This window comes from Archocentrus centrarchus, chromosome 19 (genome assembly GCF_007364275.1).
Source record: "Archocentrus centrarchus isolate MPI-CPG fArcCen1 chromosome 19, fArcCen1, whole genome shotgun sequence".
Lineage (NCBI taxonomy): Eukaryota > Metazoa > Chordata > Actinopteri > Cichliformes > Cichlidae > Archocentrus > Archocentrus centrarchus.
Genome location: NC_044364.1, coordinates 5,923,342 through 5,943,190, shown reverse-complemented (window position 1 = coordinate 5,943,190; position 19,849 = coordinate 5,923,342). Strand labels below are relative to the sequence as shown.

The following is a 19,849-nucleotide window of genomic DNA, read 5'->3' as shown; positions in this document are numbered from 1 at the left end:
AAACATTTTGTTTTTTTTTTTTTTTTGTTTGTTTTTTTAAACGTAACAGTCAACTTCATAGTCAGCCAAGTATAGCTTTGTTATTGGTTATCAAAACATGTTCCAGGCATGTTCTCACTGAAAGACGCCTTACTGAGCATCCGCTGTTTTTAAACCCCCAACTCGGAAATCTCTAGTCCTGTACAAACGATGCGAAAACAGAAGCCAACGTTGTCCAGGTTCTCTCGTTTTTAAAGATCCAGTATAAACAACTTCCACTTGAAGCTGTGTCTTTTATACAGTGTACAAAACGTGCAGTTTTCTTAAGAGTTAAATATTAATATTGAATTTGGATTATTTACATGAAAAAAAAAAACAAAACAATATCTCGATAGGAATATGAACAAAGTCCTTCACCGCTGCCTTCGAACAGTTCCAGTCCCCAAACACCACAAATACTAAGCCTAAAAAAAAAAACAAACAAAAAATCTTAAAAGATGTTCCCTCAAACGTATGAAATAAGCAAATTAAGGATCAACTCAGATGACAGTGGGGAAGGGAAAAAAGGTGCCATTGTTTTAAGGATGTTTTTGAAACAGGAAACAGGATTTTTTTTTGTTTTGTTTTGGGAGAACGTTGACTTTTTAAAGTTATCACTACATAACATTTTACCAGTTAACTTTAGATTTATGAACATGAGGTCTCAAATAGTTTAAAACTTAAGACATTATTTAAAAAAAAAAATTAAATTTATGTAAACACACTTATAAGCCTTTTAAAAGTCTTTATACTACTACAGGTCCACATTAGCAGAAGAGGACTTCCTGAAGGTATAATAACTTAAAAAGGGACAGTTCACCCTAAAAATCAATTATTGCAGAGGTGTCCGCCTTCTCTTGAACATAAAAGAACTAAATGGAATTCATCTTGTGGCACTGATCATTAAAAAATGCCAGCTGGAGGAAGCGTGCGCCTACCCACGATGAGAGGCTCGTGGCAGTGTGACAGGAGACAGGCTGAACACTTCCTGCTGCTGGCAGGTGTAGTTTGGAAAGAAAATAGTTCCTATGCGAACTGCTCACAAGATCTATGGATTTGTTTTCCTTTCAGACACATGAAACAGTTTTCCCTGACAATTATTATGCGTAGTTATGCATTTACTTGTTTACGCTCTGCCCAACTGTGCTTTGATCGGCTGGTTGCAGCCACTAGTTAAGATGCAGAATGCCCTCTGGTGGACAAGTTATGCAACATCAAAACTCAACATGGCTGAAGGGTGTTTCTCCCGTTATTAGCCGTCATAAATGCAGATACTGGAGGATAAATTGGTCAGACTCTTGCGGCATCCAGTTCCATTATATTCATGAGAATATTTTATACTAAATACGAATAGTTGATTTTCAGGTGAAGCGTCACTTTGATCTAAACAGGACACAAAAAAAGAAAATAAAAAGCACCTCAATTTAACTGGGTTACAAAAAAAAAAAAAAAAAAAAAAAAAAAAAAAAAAAAAAAAGATACAGTACATGGTACTATTACCTGAAGTTAAAAAAAAGTATATTGCTTTGCAACATTGCCATATTAGGCAGCCATTTCTGCATCATAAGTTGGTTTGATTCATGTTAAAAATCTGTTTACTACAGGTCATTATCTCATAACCAAAAAACCCCCCACATCCGCTTACTTAATGCCCCTTTATCTACAGTCAAACTTGGTGAACTTTTAATATTACTGGGAAAAAAAGTTACAATCAAATTCCTAAAACATCTGAAAAAAATGTACATTTGAGATCCTCATGATCACAAATCTCAGTAAACCTGAAGTCTTTGGGTTTTTAAATAATTCTTTGCTTTTTTGGGGGGTGAATTTCATGTTAAACAGCCTCACTCGCATGTGATGAGTAAATACAACAATTCCCTTCTTAAAAATCTCTAAAACAATGATTTTTCTGTTTGATACTCGAAGTTATAAAGACCATACCAATCCCTTGCTAAACCCTTGAGTTGGAGGATATAAGAGTTAACTCAATAGATGACCCTGAGTGAATCATTGGCCTTATATGATGATGGCCATTTGTTATAGCATAAAACATTTGTAGATTACAATTCTTTACTTTCAGTTAATAAAATAAAAAAAAAAAAACTTGCCGCTAATTTAATAAAAAGGTCCAGTTTAAATGTACAGGCACAAATTGTCAGTAAACAGACTTATTTACATCAAGAAATAAAAAAAAAAGTGGAGGGAAAACACAAAGTAAATGCACATCCCCCTCTTTAAATCTCCATTGTGCCAAACGTTCTTCCACATAGATGATATGTTTGCATCATAACACCTGGAGCTCATAATACTGAGTCCTTTTCACATCCGGGAACCCCTTTCCTGAAGAATCTGCAAAGATAGAAAACATTAGATAAGCAGCAAAAACATGTAAATGCTCAACATTATACAATCTGCAACAATTCAGTCACTTTTAGCCCCCCCCAAAACCACCTCTGAAGCATTTATTTTTGTCACACACTTACAGCACGGGATGATTGAAACAAACACACCGATTAGGGGGCAGAGAAAAAGGAAATGCTCGCACGAGTCAGAGTGCCAAAAGAAGTGAACGGCTCGACTTTTCACTCTTAATGTGTGACAGATGCTTTAAGGGTGCCCACATCTGCACACAAGCTGCAGAGAGATGAAACACACGTTTTGTGCGCAGCCAGATTATCCGTTTTTCTGAACAGAAAGAAGCTTTTAAAACTCTTTGTGCTTTTATGTTCTGGTTTCATGTAAAGATGAACTATTATTATAGATTTCTGGTTTAATTTACACACGCACAAATTTTGGTTTTAGAAAATTCTGATATTAACCACTTCCATCTTTTTTTCTCTTTTTTAAAAAAATGCAACTTAATAACAAAGAGGAAATAGTTGCACAAAATGTGTGGTTACATGTAATTTTAAAAGGGTCATTATTAGGCCAACACTACCTCCTACCTGACTTTCTGTACAACAAGATCTTCTAAGTTTTACATATTACTCTGAGACCCCCTGCATGCGCCAACTCTTAGTTAAAAAAAAGAAAATTTCCAGACCTAAAGAACATGTAAACGCCAGTGTTGTTTCTCCATTTCAACCACCTGCCACATGGTGATACAACCCTTTAAAGTTCACCAAAAAAACAAAAAACAAAACAGATTATACACAAAGGGTACCACTGTTTGTTTCTGTTCCTCTACATCCCAGATATGAAATTGGTGCAATTTTGCTATTGGCATTATGATATCCTGTGATATTGATGCTCAAAGTTGGTCATAGAAAGAACAGAAATGACAGGTGGCGTTAAATGATTACACTAGGAATGGGTGTGAAGCTGATTTGGCTTTTTTTTTTTTTTTTTTTTTTTTAATTTATTAATATGGCACTGGGGCATCCTTCCTGGCGTTATTCCCTATGGATTTATCAATAACAAAATATTAGCTTGCCATCCATGCCCTTAATCAATGCAATCCAGCCAGTGTAACATGGACAGGTGAGTGGTCTGACTTTTCAAAAAAAATAAAATAAATAAATAAATAAATAAATACTATGACCTACAGCTACTTTTGACAAAGAAAGGGCAGAGGGAGCACATCAGCCCACCCTTCCCTTTCAATGTCATTCACAGGGAGAATGAGTCAAAATGCAGCAGCTGATGATTCAGCATGCCCTCCATTAACCAAGGCTGCAAGCACGCCAATAATTACAGGGGTCTGAAACCAGATGGGAAGAGCTCCATTTGTTTCAAAGAGAGCTTCACCTGCAACACAGTATCCTGTCTCAGCAGGAGCCGTGAGGCTTTTGATCCAGCTTTGGCCTGCAGACTCGGATGTCCAAAGCTGATTTGCAAACTTGATTGTGGCATTTTATTTTGTAAGCATCTTATGAGCTCAGCTCTCGCTGTCTTTGAAAAATGTAAAAAAAAATAAATAAAAAATTTTGAAGTGTGTTAAAAAGGCATCGAAGAAAAGGAGGCACAAACTAAGGAGGTGTGTTGGAAGGACTATGAGCAGTTGAGCGCTCACCAGTGAGTCATAAGTGCTCAACCCTAATCAGAGTCATTCATTTCATAATCCGTCTCTTCGTCCTCGCTCTGAGCAACATGCAGCATGCAGACAGCACAGAAGAAGACAAGAAAGGCATGTTGTAAAATAATGGAAATGAATGAAGGTGCAAAAGGAGAACAAGGTGAAAATGAAACTAATAAAAAGGATCAAAGGGGATTAACATTAAATCGCTAGCATGCAGAGCGTCTGAGCCAAACAAAAATATAAGCCAAGGACACCGTCCCAACCAAGCTCAGTTCCTGTGTTTCAGATGCTTGCATATTAGTTCATAAACAAATTGCTACTATACAAAAAGACTGGGAATTTCAGATCCCAAATTTATATACAACAATGTACAGAATATAAAAATCAGTCATAAGAACAATCTTGATTTGGGTAGGATGCCCCTGGAAGGAATAAATAAATAGATAAAATCTCTACTGTCTACATTTGCTTCAAACATGCACTGGTAGCATCTAATCTGTTTACTAATCAGGAAACTAAAACAGGCATAACAATATAACTCTTCATGTGCAGCTTCCTTTAAGGAGTGGACTCCTACAGTTGATGGGAATTACCTAAAAAAAAAAACAGCTTTGAGAAAATATCACACTTTGCTAAAAGCTCCACTAATCTGCAGACATGTGCTCGCTTAATGCTCCGAGCTTTTTAATGCAGTTTAGGCTGCAGGTCAAATTCAATGGCAGGTTAATTTAGCCGGAAACATCGATGTTATGTGGAGGAGGGAAAAAAAAAAAAAAAAAAAAAAAAAAAGGTCCTGTTTAAGCCTCAATCTAAATAATTCCTGTAAGATTTTTTTCATCAAGTTATTTTTCTCTGGGTGCTTGTGGTTTTTCTGTTTGTGAATTTTCAGTAGGTCAGGAAAAAACCCAACCAAGCAAAAACAATGTACTCCTTCAGCGGGAGTTTTCATCAATAAAGTAGATGTGCTCTCAGCTCCCTGGAGGCATGTATATAACTGCAAAACATCCAGCACAGGCCATCTTTCACCGATGTTTGCTATGGATTTATAACAAGCCCTTTCACACACTTACCTTAGCCTTCTCACTGGGCTCACTGTTTGTCCCGTATGATTGATTGAGCAACTCCTTGGAGACTACGCACAGGAACTCGGCTTGATCTTCGTTTCCATAGTTGTAGGAGGAGCCGATGCTGACGAGCTAGTGAGATGAGAGCAGAGCAAAGAGGAAGAACTGGCTTTAGTCTGATAGAGTAAAGGCAAAAAATTGGGTTTCTCATGATGGGGTAATGTAAAATGTAAAACAGAAGGGAAACCAAACAGGGAGCACAGAGAGTCTACAGAGTCCTTAAATCTAAACTGCCTCTGCTTTTAGAGGAAAAAAAAAATAAGTATATCTCAGAAAGTCTGACCTTGAAGTTGGAGTTAGTGACGTCACATTTACTGCCTTTAATAGGTTGACAGGAATGTAGAACGCCACAAAATGCAGGACAGGTTGGGAATGACATAAATCTACGGTCAGATTTAATCTCAAGATGACAAGGCTGCACAATTATATGGTACACTGAGGGTAAACAGGGTGTGCCATTTAAAATGAGCCATTTTCAAAAAGGCTACACTGAAATTTGAGAGTCATTATATAAAACAGAATATTAAAAATTCATGATCTGTGGACTTGCAGACATGCCAGGACGGATTTCAAAGTAAAAACATCCAGAAAGTTCACAAAGACAACAGAAAACAAAAGAAAAGATAATCATTGGTTCACAAAATAAGGCTGTGGAAATAAAAGAATGAGCTACAGATGGAAAAGGATGAACAGCAGATAGTTACTGAAGAATACAAGTGCAGCAAAAGGATCACAGGAAGCAACATGCTGGTTGGAGAAAATAAATAAATGGGGAACGGTGGATTGATAGGACCAGGCTTAGCATCTCCTACAAAGAGAAAACCGCAGACTCTCGTTTCCATCCAACGATTCAGATCCATCATAAGCTACTTGACTCCAGATTTGACTGTTAGTGCTGCTATGATGCAGATGGCAAATGTAGGATTTTTCACCAATGCTTCCATCTTCACATTGCTGCTGTTGTCGAGCTGCACTCTTACTTTAAATTGGACCTTTTCTTTCACTTCTATCTTAATAAACATAGCCAAAGTTTCAAATAAAAAGGCTCCAAACACTCATTTTTTTTCCCTACTCGTAGATCGTTACAGTGTAACGACAGTGTACAGTATGGTCATCTCAGGCTTAATTCAGCCCCATCCAGAAGCTGCTGAAACCTTTAGCTTGTGAGAGGAAGACAAATCAGAAGGAAGCTAACTTAAAGGGAGGGTGCAAATAAACATAATAGGTCCACTTTAATGTTTTTTTTTTTCTGTCTCAAGGGCTTACTCAAGACTTGACAGGAAGAAGTAGGCCACTACATTTTTAACCAGATGACAACCTCACTGAAACCACTGCTAGCAACAGCAGCTACCTCTGCACCTTTGTTTATTTCTGGCAAGCAAGGAGTGGTATGAGAAAATGCTACAAATGACACCTATTTTGAGTCCCAGTCACATCAGTCTAAATAAAAAGCAAAAGGACATAAGTGAGATATCAAAAACAAGCAGCATGCATATCTTTAAAAAAAAAAAAAAATTATCAAAGTAACAGCAACTTCTGAATTTCTGATTTCCTGAATGTCTGCTTTTGCTGTTGAATATTAAATGCGTGTGTACTGCAGGCTGCATGTATACCGTCTGTACCCAGGTGTGCATGTTCAGACATGCATCGCCTCATTAGCCCTGCTGCCACAGACTTGTTGTTGTTACCAAACTCTCCAACATTAACACAGAAAAAAAAAAAAAAAAAAAAAAAAGGACCAAATAATCTCAACTAGTTATCTTGGATTCCACTTAACAGCTCAACGAGTCAAACAGCAAATTAGATTTATATAACCATAGCACGTCATAAAAGTCTGTCCTCGTCTGGTGGTGGAGCTTTAGGCTCAGTAGAGAACATTTTTAGGAGTTTCCCCCATTTGATAAGTATAAGGAGATTATTGGGTTTTCAGCTCTGATAGGAGATCCAATGATCCCACATTGCAGAGAGATACACTCACACATAACATACATGCGGTTTCTCTTTGGGTGGGGGGAAAAAAAAAAAAAGAAATAAATAACCTTTGTCAGCTTCAGCTGAACAAACTTTCATCTGGAATCACAATTCACTTGTAATGTTTGATTATATCAGTTACAAGGAAAATACCTGCTGGGAAGAAAAGCAGCATTGCACGTCTAAACAACCAATACTAGATTACAGCACCCACCCGTCCACCCATCCCTCCCCTCCAAAAGTGACTACATCAAAGCAAAACAGATAAAGCTGCTGACAGACTGAATACAGAAAGACAAAAAGTTAAAGTAAAAAAAAAAAATTTTTTAAAAATCACAGACAAGAACAAAAAGGTGTCAAGGTTCTCTTAGCCTCACTGGTGAGCAGGCAGTACACATGAACACTGAAAATAATCAACTGAAAAATTAACCAACAGCTACGTGTCTACTTGGGACAAACAATGGCCAACGGGGTGTGTATGGACAACATGAGGATCATGCAGTGACCAGCCCGTGGACAGAAATTCGTGGGACACACCTCTCCGCTGTTGTTTGGCAAAGCAGACTCCTCTCCCTTCACCTCCCTTGACACAATCAGCAGAAACTCTGACTGGTGGGCCCGCCCGTAACCTATACTGACAAGCTGCAACAACCAATCAGAGCACAGAAGGGATGCCCGGATCATGTATGCGGACATTGAGAAAGATGTGATTTGCTGTTTGGCTTTTTAACCATTTCCAGTATTGAGGAATGGACTTTCTGGGTCAACGTGAGCATAGCGGGGTGGGTGAAGCACATGAAAGGAGGATTGCTGCTGGGATCCTGCAGGAGGAGATTTACCTGTTCAAACTTCCAGCCGTCAGACATGGTCGACACCATTTGAGTGAGCTCCTCCTCCTGGCACTGCAGCACCCGGTAAACATGCTTTACTGGAACCTGACAGGAAGGATGAGCACACAATTAAACAGAATTTCAATGATAAAGAAAGCCATTTAAACATTACGTAATTTCACATACCTGTGATGTTTTGCAATCGCGTTCCCTGATCTTGTCCTTGATGAGCTTTATTAATGATGTGATGTTGTAGAATTCGGCTTCTTCTAACACACCTAAAAACAGGGAATAAGGCAAAAAGTTCTCAGGCAGAAATATTCTACTGAACATCAGGGCCATCCTTTAAAAAAAAAAGAAAAAAAAAAGAAAAAGCCATCTGCATTTTGGGATTTGAGGAGACACTTAAGCAGAATGTGTTTGAATCTAGCTGCATACTATTAAACTATTTATACTACTGCATTCTGTTAAAACTGAGATGTTAATAGGCAAGCAGGTAGGGTAAAAATCATAATCACATTTATTTTGGTTAATAATTTTAATTTCAGTAAGTTAATTATTTTAGACCCCAGTCACACAGGCCTAGAGACTGGCTGGTGGCCTACTGAAAACCACAAGTTGCTAGGCAAAAATGTGTGCTTCCCAACTGGTTGGTAACCATCACTACTGTTTAATACATGTTGTATGAGTGTGTTTACAATACAGTATTTCTTCCTGTTCCACAGAAACATTACCTTCCTCTGCTAAGTCCCTGTTGAGCACCAGTTTGCCATGCCTTAAGTAGTTAAGCACTGGCCCGAAGTACGTGGGGTCTCTGTCTATGAGATAGGCACCAGTTTCATCCTGAAAAGCAAAAAAACAAAACAAAAAGGTGAAATTATTATGAAAATAACTGTAATCATCATTTTCCAGCTTAAAGAAACAATCCAGTATTTAACTAAAATCCCTGTTTTGTCAAATCCACACTTAGAGAACAAAATATAAGATTTTCAGGACTCCCTTACAGATACGAAACAACTTCATTAAATAGCATTTGTTCATTGAAAGGAATTTTTCAATGAGCGAGTGTGTACTTTAAAGTGAAACATAATTCTGAGCACAGACAACATCCACTGCACATCAGTGAACACAGCTCATGGGATGAGAATTACCAGGTCAGCTCCTGTGCTGACAATCACTACACTGGTCGAAGAGACATGCGCACACCGAGCTACACATGCAAGCGCTCTGGGATATCACTTTGCTATTCCCACAGGCCTTGGGTTTGATCCCAATTCCTTCACAACCGCTGGGTATTCCCCTATTTCTGTGATTAGACTGTCTTCGTCTCATGAGGGAAGAGGAGGCTAAAACAATTAGAGCAGAACAGAAAAAGATTTGGAACAGCAGGGCTAACCCACCACGGGGACCAGGAGAAAGCGCCTTGGCTTAGAACCAAAAAAAAAAAATTAGCCAAGTCTGGGCTGCTATGCATAAAAGTCAGCTTGTGCAGCTGTCCAAGACCCGGTTGAATCTACAAGCCGTTTAATACAACATTTAGTTAGTAAAACGTGCTGTAACATTTAGTAAAAGGCCTTAAGCATATTTTGAGCTCATCCTCAAACGCTACATAATGTTCAACTTTGCCTCAGTTGCCCATCTGTCTTTAGGGGCAATCATAGCAAATTAGCAGCATCACTGGTTGATGTAACTTCTAACATTATTTGCCCAAGAACACACCAATATGTCATATACTCCAGAACACTGCATAAATCAAAGATAGTTCATTGCACAGAGATTAATTCATTTTGTAACCCATTAATATTTTCAATAATGAGAAAATGTCCCAGTGCAGTTTCCTTTGTAATGAATCTCTAAGCCCTCTTGGCTGGATGACCTCTTTTCCATGGCAAAAATACTCTACCGGAGCCCAGCGGAGCTCTATTCTGGTCTCAGTGCTCTGTATCAGATTCTTACACTTCCATAGTCACTGGTGTTTAAGCACATGTACAGGTGCGCCTGTATGGAGGACACAACTCAACATCTCATCACATCCACAGCATTTGTACACGATAGTTTGGATTTCACAGAGAAGGTTAAGCTCCAACTCTTGGATTCTCTTTACCGTTCTCTGCAAATCAAAAGCCGCCATCCCACAAATGTTCCAACTGCAGGTCTTCATTTACATAGAAATAAACTTGTATGTTTTGCCACGGTTTCTTTTTTGTATTATCATTGGCCTTTGACCAAAGGAAACTCAGCAAGGCAAGGTGATAAAAACACCTTTAATCAGTTCTTTTTACATTGGCATCACTCAAGCTTAAAATTCCTTTTAAAATGGTTAGAAATTAGAAAGACATCAGAGTCTTTGTCTAAACTATATGCAAAGACTGTCCATACGCCCGGGAAACCCAATGACTGACTGTTAACTTTAAAGGGGAACTTATGGTTCAGTGTGTGGGTGCACGGGCAGTCCACGGGCAGCTACTGACAGCACATCTACCTGCAGTGTCTTCTGTCAGATGAGGGTAGTGTCAAAAATATGTGGTAAAACCATCCTGTGAGCTACTCTTGCTTGCTTGCTGCTGTTGGTTCATCAGCCAGCCGTGGAGAAGAGCAAAGTTACAGCATACACGGGGCCATAGTGAAACCGAATGTTAACAACAAAAAGCGCCACTTGCAGCCACTGCCTGTACTTTATTTATATATATATATATATATATATATATATATATATATATATATATATATATATATATATATATATATATATATATATATATATATATATATATATATATATATATATATATATATATTTTTTTTTTTGCACTTCTCCGATTCCTGGGGAACATCCTTCCCTGTTGCGGCCCACATGTCAACCAATCAGCATTTAGCCAACACACAGCATCATCATCCATGTTGAGCAACATCCATGTTTTCAGTGGTTGAAAACCCCTCTCTCCATAGGCTCTATATAGGCAAATTAGAGCCGTTACATATCACATCGTCTGGGATAACACCGGTATAAATTTTTGCACGACATAAATGTCATATCACAATATCGTCACTTTGTTACCCAGCGTGGGCAATGACGAGACAAGCCCAGGCATGTCAGAGAGCCTAGAGAGCAAGAGCTGCATGTCAGCCTCCAATGGTTTAGTATCTAAAAAGGAAGCTACTTCAACAAAATTCATGGCAGCACAGCACTCGGTAAAATCTGCAGAAAAACTGCTCTCACTGAAGGTGGAAACAACAAACTTGTTTCAACACTTGAGGCAAAACACATCATCGAGTATAATACTAACGACTGACATGGCAGGAGTATTAAATGGTTTGATGATAGGGAACCAGAGTCTGGGACGTCTGTTAGCGATTCACTGTCAGTTTTCAAGCAGTGAGCGACAAGCCAGTGGACGCAGCTTTAGTCGAGCCATGCGGGTGTTTCCATAGTTACATTTTCACTGAGCTGTTTGTCCAATTATCACCATTTTCCCTTTATTTTCCTGTCAGAAGTCACGTGATTTGCATGTCATTTTGCTTTGTGAATAAAACCCAGTCTACTATTCCTGCTCTCTAAATCGCACCTGTGGACACTTTGTCAAAGCAGACTTATTGTAGTGGGAAATGCTACTGGGTTAACAACTACCACCACCGGCGCTGACCAGCAGGGCGCCAGTGGAAACTCTGCTACTACTGACTGAAGACAGTGGGGGAGGAGGAGGGAAAGCATGTTTGTAGGCATTGAAAGAGACTGCAAGAGTGCAGAGGTGATAGTAGGGAATTTAAATGAGTTTGAATGCTAGGGATGAGGTGAAAGGTGGAGGCAGATGATCCACTGTGGCGACCCCTGAAGGGACTGGGTGATAGAAGATGACTGCAACATTTACGGCCAACTACCATTTCAGTGATTAAACAGGGTTACACTCATGTTTGACTGGTCGACATGTTTGCACTCTGAAGAGATCTATTCAACATTAGTTTCACCCTGACTGCAGTGAATCTATGACAACACATTTGTGCTTCAACAAGAATTTTTGATTACAATGCAGAAAACATCCTAATGGTTGAAAGAGGAGATTCATTGCTGCCTGCCTCGGCCAGGAAACTTGCCAAAGAGGTTTTTCCTAGTTGAATAAAGGTTATATAAAAAAATAGATCTAGTCCCAAAGTTACTGTGTGTCATAACACCACCAACACCCACAGCAGGTTGTTTTTGTGAACGTTCACGTGTGTGGTTCAGCTGAACTTGGAAGAGAGCTGAAAAACATTATGAAACTACATGCATGAGGTATTTTTTTTCCTCCTCTCAGCTCATCATCACCACATTATCCAAGAAGAAAATAAACAAAAAGATGGCTTCATTCCATTTAGCTGATTTGCTTTCAGGGTTTCTGGTATTGTGTGAACTGGCTCATTGAGTGACTTGAATAACATGGCCATTGTTTGTGTTATTAGTAACACCTGTGCACACCTATTACTAAAAGTCAACATTACGTTGTGTGCACTATACAAATAAGCTTGATGTTGACACACATGCCAAAAGTTATCAGCAGCTTAAACAGAAAAATATTAGTGTACTCCTGAAACACAAGTTTGCACACACTTCTGTAAACTTGCTGCATGCTTATAAGCAGCACCTCAGGCTCAGTGGAGTTGGCCCTCTGGGTGTGCATGCATTCATGGGGGGTGGGGGTGTCACAGTGGCCCATTTTGTATGATTAAGGGGGCTCTGATATCGGCCTGTGTGCACAAAGAGGACTGTGTTTTTAATTAAAAACAAAAGGCTGTGTCTCTGGGGGCCCAGGCTGGGGAGCACTGGGCAACAAACAAAGGGGTGGGGACAGTGAGGGAGACAGAGGACGGCTGCTGCTAGGATGTACTACAGACAGGCAGAACTGAAGAATTAAGAAAAGTTGCTGAAGGCGAAGCTCAAATCGCAGTATGAAAAAGCTGATAGCAAAATGTGACCAACCTCAATTACACATTCTACAAGCTTCATCAATTAAATTAAAATGCAAGACCAATAAGGAACCAACTAAACCACATGATACAAACAAATATGCTGGACAAGTGTCATCACAGCTTTGGGCTTTGGTCTTGCAAGAAAAATTGAAACCGCATACGTGAGGACCTCAGACAAGTAAACATTTAGGTAAACAAAAGTCAATTAGATGGGTGGGCTTTACACGCAAGAGGGAAGTGTATTGTATGAACCTTATCATTCTTTCTACACACAGTACATATCCTCCAACAGGAAATACCACAGTGACCCAACCCTTGAAGCAAATGATGCCAAATAAGGCTTTCTGCAGACACATTAACACTGGAGAAAAAAAAATAAAAAAATAAAAAAAAATAAAAATAAAAAAAAAAAAAAAAAAAAAAAAAAAAAATAAAATAAAAAATAAAGTCGCTACACATTTGCTTCCAAGAACAAAAACGGCGGCGCATGAAAACACTGCATCATCAATTCAAGAAGAGCAACGCATATATAATGGCAGATTTATTCTGCATAAATGTAATTACCCACTGGTGACCAGTAATGATCAAATAAAAAAAGGGTAGCAACAACAGGAATGAAAGCAATTACCACTATCACCTGAAGCCACTTTAAGTTGTCCAGATGAAAATATAGTTGCGAGTAGCACTCAGTCACCATGACCATTGATATGATCACTAAAAAGTGCAGACATAAGCACTCTTAGGAAAAAAAAAAAACGGGTCAATGTGCAGTGCAGCACCCCCGGTGTCCAAAAACACAATTTTTTCTAAGAAACTGGTCCCAAGTTTAAAAATCTAATGCTGCCAGGCTCTTGCACATTGTTTTGATTAAAAAAAACCAAAAAAAAAAAACAAAGGCAATTATATCAATTAGGTTGACATGTCTTAGCCTTGGGGCATTCTGCAGCATTATCAAAATGAAGAATTAACCAAAGCAAAGACATCAAGAGCTTATTAGGCTAAACACAACTGCTTTTTGCAGAACCATAAATGGACAAACACCACTATTTTTTGTACTTCCTTGATTTGGAGCCAAGAATCCAAGCATCAAGTCTGGTTTTGTTAGATATGACCGTTGCTGTGATGAAAACCACCATAGGGTGCTTTTAACTCTGCTTGATTGAAAATTCATTGAAAAGTTGCATGCATAAATGCACATTTGACTCACTGTGCTGTTAGAGTGCTTGCAATAGTCAGAACTGCCCCCAAATCAGTGTTTGGTTTCAAAACGTTCTAGGGGCTGTCACAGATTCCAAGAACACGTGCAGGACAGGTAGAAACGGTACAGATGCTCATGCAGCTTTGCCGTTTGGCCCCCAACGAAGACATTTCCAAACGCTGCTCTGCCTGAATTGGAGTACACGCCCCTAGCAGAAACAGAGCTCAAATATGTTGCAGCAGATACCCGAGTCACATGACTGTAGATACTTAGCCAAGTGGAAGTCTGATCCTTGTAAAGTAGGAGTCAGGAATCCCTCCGGAGTACAAGCAGTAATGGCATAGTCAAACAGGCCTTCATCTTTTAAATAATAGACACATCACATCACGGCTATATTATGTGAAACTCTCTCATATTTCACATTAGTTGACGCTGATATCTGAACATGAGCAATAAGCCTTTGCCAAGGATGGGAGAAATTTCATACCTTTGAACCATCTTCAAATCTGAAAGGCAGAACCAAATTATGACTGAGTAGTGTTTCTGGCATTAAATGAAACACTCCTTTTAGGGCCCTAAAAGCTTTGCTGCTATGATGAGAGACAGTTTTAGCACCATGGCTTTGCTGGCAAACTAAAAAAAAAAAAATAAATCACTGCAACCTTAACCTCATAACTGAAGAATCATAACTGAAGAATAGGTGAAAGACTGACCAAGCTGACCAAGTTTGCTGCAAAACCTTTAAAACAGGGATGGTTTAATCTTCTGCAAAACAATATGAGTAGTTGGAAGTTCCTGGATTATAAAGGATAAAGCTGCTTTAAACTGGTGAAGGTGATGAAATCAGATTTGAGTCACACCTGAAACTGTCAACAGCACTCTGCAGCATCCTGCTGAGCACTTACTGCGAGAAGACAGTGCAGGAGGAGACGATATCACCGTTAAATATTTACATCGCCTCCCACAGTGTGCTCAGGTATGACACACAACCTGAATCCGGCATTAAACGCAACCATATTTTTCTCTCACACATGCTGCAGAGAGAACTTCTTAAGGCTGCAAATGGATATGAATATGATAAGAATAAGATGGTGAAAGAACAAGAATCTTTGTGATGGGTTGCTTGAAAAATTGATGCAGTACTCAAAGCTAGAAAAGCTGGGCTCTTACTTGAGAGGTCCAGAGCTGAGCAGATTAAAAAAAAGAAAAAGAAAAAGTCTGCCAATGAGACAGAGGCGGACTTAAGTGCAATTTTTAAAGCCTGCTCAAGACTGAGCAGCAAACAACCTAGTAACATCAATATCGCTCCAGCATGACAGCTAAGGCTGGCATGTGTCAGTTCTGAGACAAATTACATAAAAGAAGATTTAGAAATACATGATTATCAGCTGTTATGGCGGGGCACATGACAGCACTTCCTTCACTTTCTCCCTGGTCCACCCCAGTGTGCAAAATAAGCTCCAGTCAACAACATGAATAATGCAGCTCTCCTCAAGAGTCCTGCTGAAGCACGTCAGCCTGCGTGACTGAGAACTGAACCACTCATTTCCTTGGCTGGGAGAAACAACACCGCATTCGTCCAAAAACAGAGTTCTTCACTGATCTGTCAATCTGCCGAGCTTCCTATTCACATGCAGGGTTGTGTGAGTGATGAAAAATAGAAATAATTTTTTTTATTTATTTATTTTTTTTAAAAACACGACTTCTTGGCTCAGTTGTATTTAAGGTGAAATCATGTCAGTGTATGAAGTCTGACACACAGTGGCAAGTGAAGTAATATCCAGGAATAATCTGCCCTGCAGTGGGAGTTACCTTTAACTAGAAAGACTGCAAGGAGAGAGGTACAGAGATGGCTTGAGAGTGTGATACACACTTAAGACAAGGGATTGAGATGGACTGATCCACTGCTCATGGAGGATACAGACAAAAAAGCAAGCTGATTATTCAGAGATTAAGATATTTGTATGAAAATACGAGATGAGCCATGGTCTCAGCTTAGCATAAAGGGGGGCAGGAGTGAAGCTTAAAATGTCCCAGTAGACGAAAACAGTGAACAATGGGGCTATAAATTGAACACTGAAAAACAGAGCACAATACACTATATATACGGACAGTAATACATTGTGTTTGACAGTGTTGGGGAGCCTTTAAACACACATGCACTACTGTTAAAAGTGGGCAGATGGACCAACAGCCGGCTTCTGGAGCACTGGGGTCATTCGGGAGATAAGTGACTTCATCCCAGTTGACAGCAGCACCGCACCCCACCTGACCATGACTTATGTACTAATTAGGGGAGGCTCACCAAATGTACAGAGGTTGACTACTGCACAGCAAACAAAGCAAAGAAGCAGATGAACCTCAAGAGAGGGAGGAGGAAAAGACATTTCATGGGACAGCAGTTTTATTTGTTTATTCTATCATCAGTGCTTAGATATTATAATGACTGAAAGGCCAGAAACGGGATACAGGTTTGCAGTACATCCAAAAATCTCAACAATAGGACGTTAAAATAAATTTCGAATCGGCACATTGCGCTACAGCCAATTAAAGCTAAAACTAACTCCTGCAGTTGCACTACTTTATATACAACCATAATTAAAACTACTTCTTTTTCAGTGCTCAATACTGCCTAGGTTAAAGAAAAAACTAGGTTGCTGTAAACTGTTACTGCTTGACATTTGACACCTCGCTGAGTGCAGCGCAATGCAACGGCCTCAGATGGGGGGAAAGTTTCCGACTACTGTGGAGACTTGATAGATTCACTGCTATTTAAAAAAAAAAAAAAAACCCCACTGTGCTGTCCCACACCTTCAATAGCATGGTGGTGTATCCGCAGAATCTGATAACTTATTGTGTTAAATGATACAACAAAGAAATACACACGCAAGCTAGCAGTAGCAAGATCGTGTGTCATAGGTTGACTGTCGGAATCCAGCTAGCTTTAGCGGGCTAGTGCTAGCGAGCCACAAAAATTCGAGTTAACACCAAGTAGGTGGATGAACACTGATTTTCACAAAGCCGCAGATCCGATTAAAAAAGATGATACACATTGTTATTAATCATCCCAGTGTCGTCAGCAAATATAAGCAGATTCGGTAGAAAATAAGTTGAAGTTAGGAAACTGCTCTTAACTACAGTGCTAGCTCAGCTAGCTTAGCATTTACCTTGTCAGAGTCGAGCTCGGGGTCAGCTTGGCTCAGTCTGTACAGAAATGATTTTGGGTCTCGACACAGCGTCTGTCTCGTTGTTAAAAAGTAGGTCCCCCCGACATTTAGTCGAATCCATTTCGATGCCCCGACCCCAGCCGAAACGTTTCGCTCCGCCGGAGAATGGGCCAAACATCTGCGGTGAACGGGACCGCTCGTCTCGGAGCTGTTCTCTGCCATCCCTCTCCTCGCCTCCTCCGCCCTCGCCTCGGCTCGGCTCTTGTCTGTGCGGCTCACAGGAAATATCGGAGCAGCAGCCACCAACTTCGAGTCCGCGATTCACGTAATGCAAACTGCCAGCTCCTCAGCTCAGCCACTCCTACTAACCCACTCCACCAGCACTAACAGACACTTGCATAAATTATTCCAGAGAAAGGAGGCCCTCCCCGGCTTGATCTCTGACGCGTCAGCATGGAGAGCACATTTACAGGCTCTTGATACAGAGCCTGTAAATGTGTGAGTGAAAATGCACATCTTTGGAGCTGGTATGAACAAAAGTCTTAAGTTTTCTTAATTGTCTCATACTGTGTTTAAATATTCAGCGGCGAGCTGGATGCATACACATGCTTGCGAAGTTGCTGCTGAGCTGTATTAAAGTAACCTTCAGGACACAAAAACAATGATAATGAGCCGGTACTTTATTTACATGCTGCAAAATATGAGATGCCATTGCCAATGAATGATGCTGTTTCTTGACTGTCATGACCGAGGCTGTTGACAGAAGACAGGACACATGGCTTTATTTGTATGCCTAAATCCCTACATGCTTTAATTACTGGACTACCAAGCATTAAGTGGAAAATTCATCATTCAACATCTACTGACCTAGCGCACAAATAATCAGAATGAACAGATTCATTAAATTATCAGAATATGATTAAATCACTGAGCAAATAGAAAATGTATGATATAGTAAGAAAAAAGCTGTAAAATATTATAGTTTACAATAATTATTCACATTCAAAGGCTTTACATCTCAATACATACACAACATGGCCCCTGAACATGACTTCAATCCAAATATGATTCATATATTAGAATTTAAATAACACAGAATGAACTATAGGCTAAACAATAGCCATCAAATAACCTTATACAAGAATAAAAATACAAAAACTGTATCCTAATATCATTGCATTACTTGCTTCAGATTTTAATAATACATCATCTGTACATCACAGTTCTAGTCAGTTACAAGCCAGGTAGAGTATTCCACATACAATGTAACCGACTGCCATCGACTTGATTCAAACTATTTTTCTAACTAGAGGGGAAAACACATTTTTCCTCAACTTTATAGACAGATACAGCAATTTCATCGGTTATTTGGATGAGATAGATATTCTTTGACTGACATCCGGCCCCGGGCCTGAGGGCCAGAGGGTCCCCAGTCACACACTGCACACACAGACTCAGCTGAAGGAAGAGGACCTTTGGAAAAAACCTTAAGGTACTATGACAAAAAAAATTAAAAGCATTATGATAATACATATTTCTAAAACAAGAGCACAAGTTAAATCAATTGCTTTCATTTCTATTGGGCCAAACATCAGACTGAAAACAAAAAGGGGGGAGAAAAAAAGAAAAGATGCCATCTTGTCTGGGGACAACAGCTTTACTGTGATTGCTTCCGAAAATGATAGTACGTGTATGCATCGCTGTTGATTAAGGTTTTTCTGTTCAGCATGGGGTGGTCAGCACATAAGATTTTGTTTTGAATAGGGCATACTGAAGATGAGCCAACTATTCCACCCACCAAAAAATAAAATAAAATAAAAATTTAAGAACTCACACCACAAAAGAAATAGCCAGTGAATGGTACAGAACAACCAAATCATTCAACAATAGTCTCTATGGTTTCCAAAGCAGTCAAAAATATCCACCTTTAAACTTGAATAAACTATATCTCCAGTGCCCTAGGAGAGAGAAGCAGACAAGGCTGAGCTACAAAACTGGCCATGCAGGAAAGTTAAGCAAGTTATGATTAGGAAGTACAAGCTAGTGGCATGTTTACCCACCCCGTTAGCAAAAACATCCTCGGCTATGGAAGGCTCACAGTTATACCGAGACTGGTTCAGACCCACATCTCACTGCAGACCGGCACTCTGGATTGTTATATAGAGACCTTAACTGCAATAAGCAAGTACCGAGAGACTTAAAAAACAAAACAAACAACAATAAAAAAAAAAAAAAAAAAAAAATTTAAAAAACTCAAATACCAAGGGGAATATTTGCGTTCTGACAAAAATAGAGAGGATTTGAGTTTGGTAAACGTGTGAGACTGAACCATTTTACAGTATCTATAGAGTATATGCATTAAAAGTGGGGCTTGTCTACAGCTTGCACATATGATGTAGGATTAGGATATGGTTTAATAAAGATATCATGAGAGGCGCTGGTTCACAAAAGCAAGATTTTGTGTCATCATCGAAGCAGGAAACCAGTCCTTGCATTTGAGATAGTCACAGCGGTACCCAAGCTTGTCACTCTACAAAACAAGCTTGTCCCCCACCCCACCCCACCCCCCCACCCCCACA

At 39.5% G+C, this 19,849-nt stretch overlaps 1 protein-coding gene across 1 annotated transcript; it reads right to left on the bottom strand.

Moving 5' to 3' along the window:
• Window positions 1-1,511: 1,511 nt before the first annotated feature.
• kctd5b (potassium channel tetramerization domain containing 5b) lies at window positions 1,512-17,625 on the bottom strand. Its single transcript, XM_030755186.1, has 6 exons — window positions 17,271-17,625; window positions 8,696-8,804; window positions 8,148-8,239; window positions 7,971-8,066; window positions 5,107-5,232; window positions 1,512-2,367 (listed from the first exon to the last, which is right to left on the bottom strand). Exons 1-6 carry the CDS (start codon window positions 17,490-17,492, stop codon window positions 2,338-2,340), a joined length of 675 nt encoding a protein of 224 aa, XP_030611046.1. The 5' UTR covers window positions 17,493-17,625; the 3' UTR covers window positions 1,512-2,337.
• Between the last annotated feature and the right edge of the window lie 2,224 nt (window positions 17,626-19,849).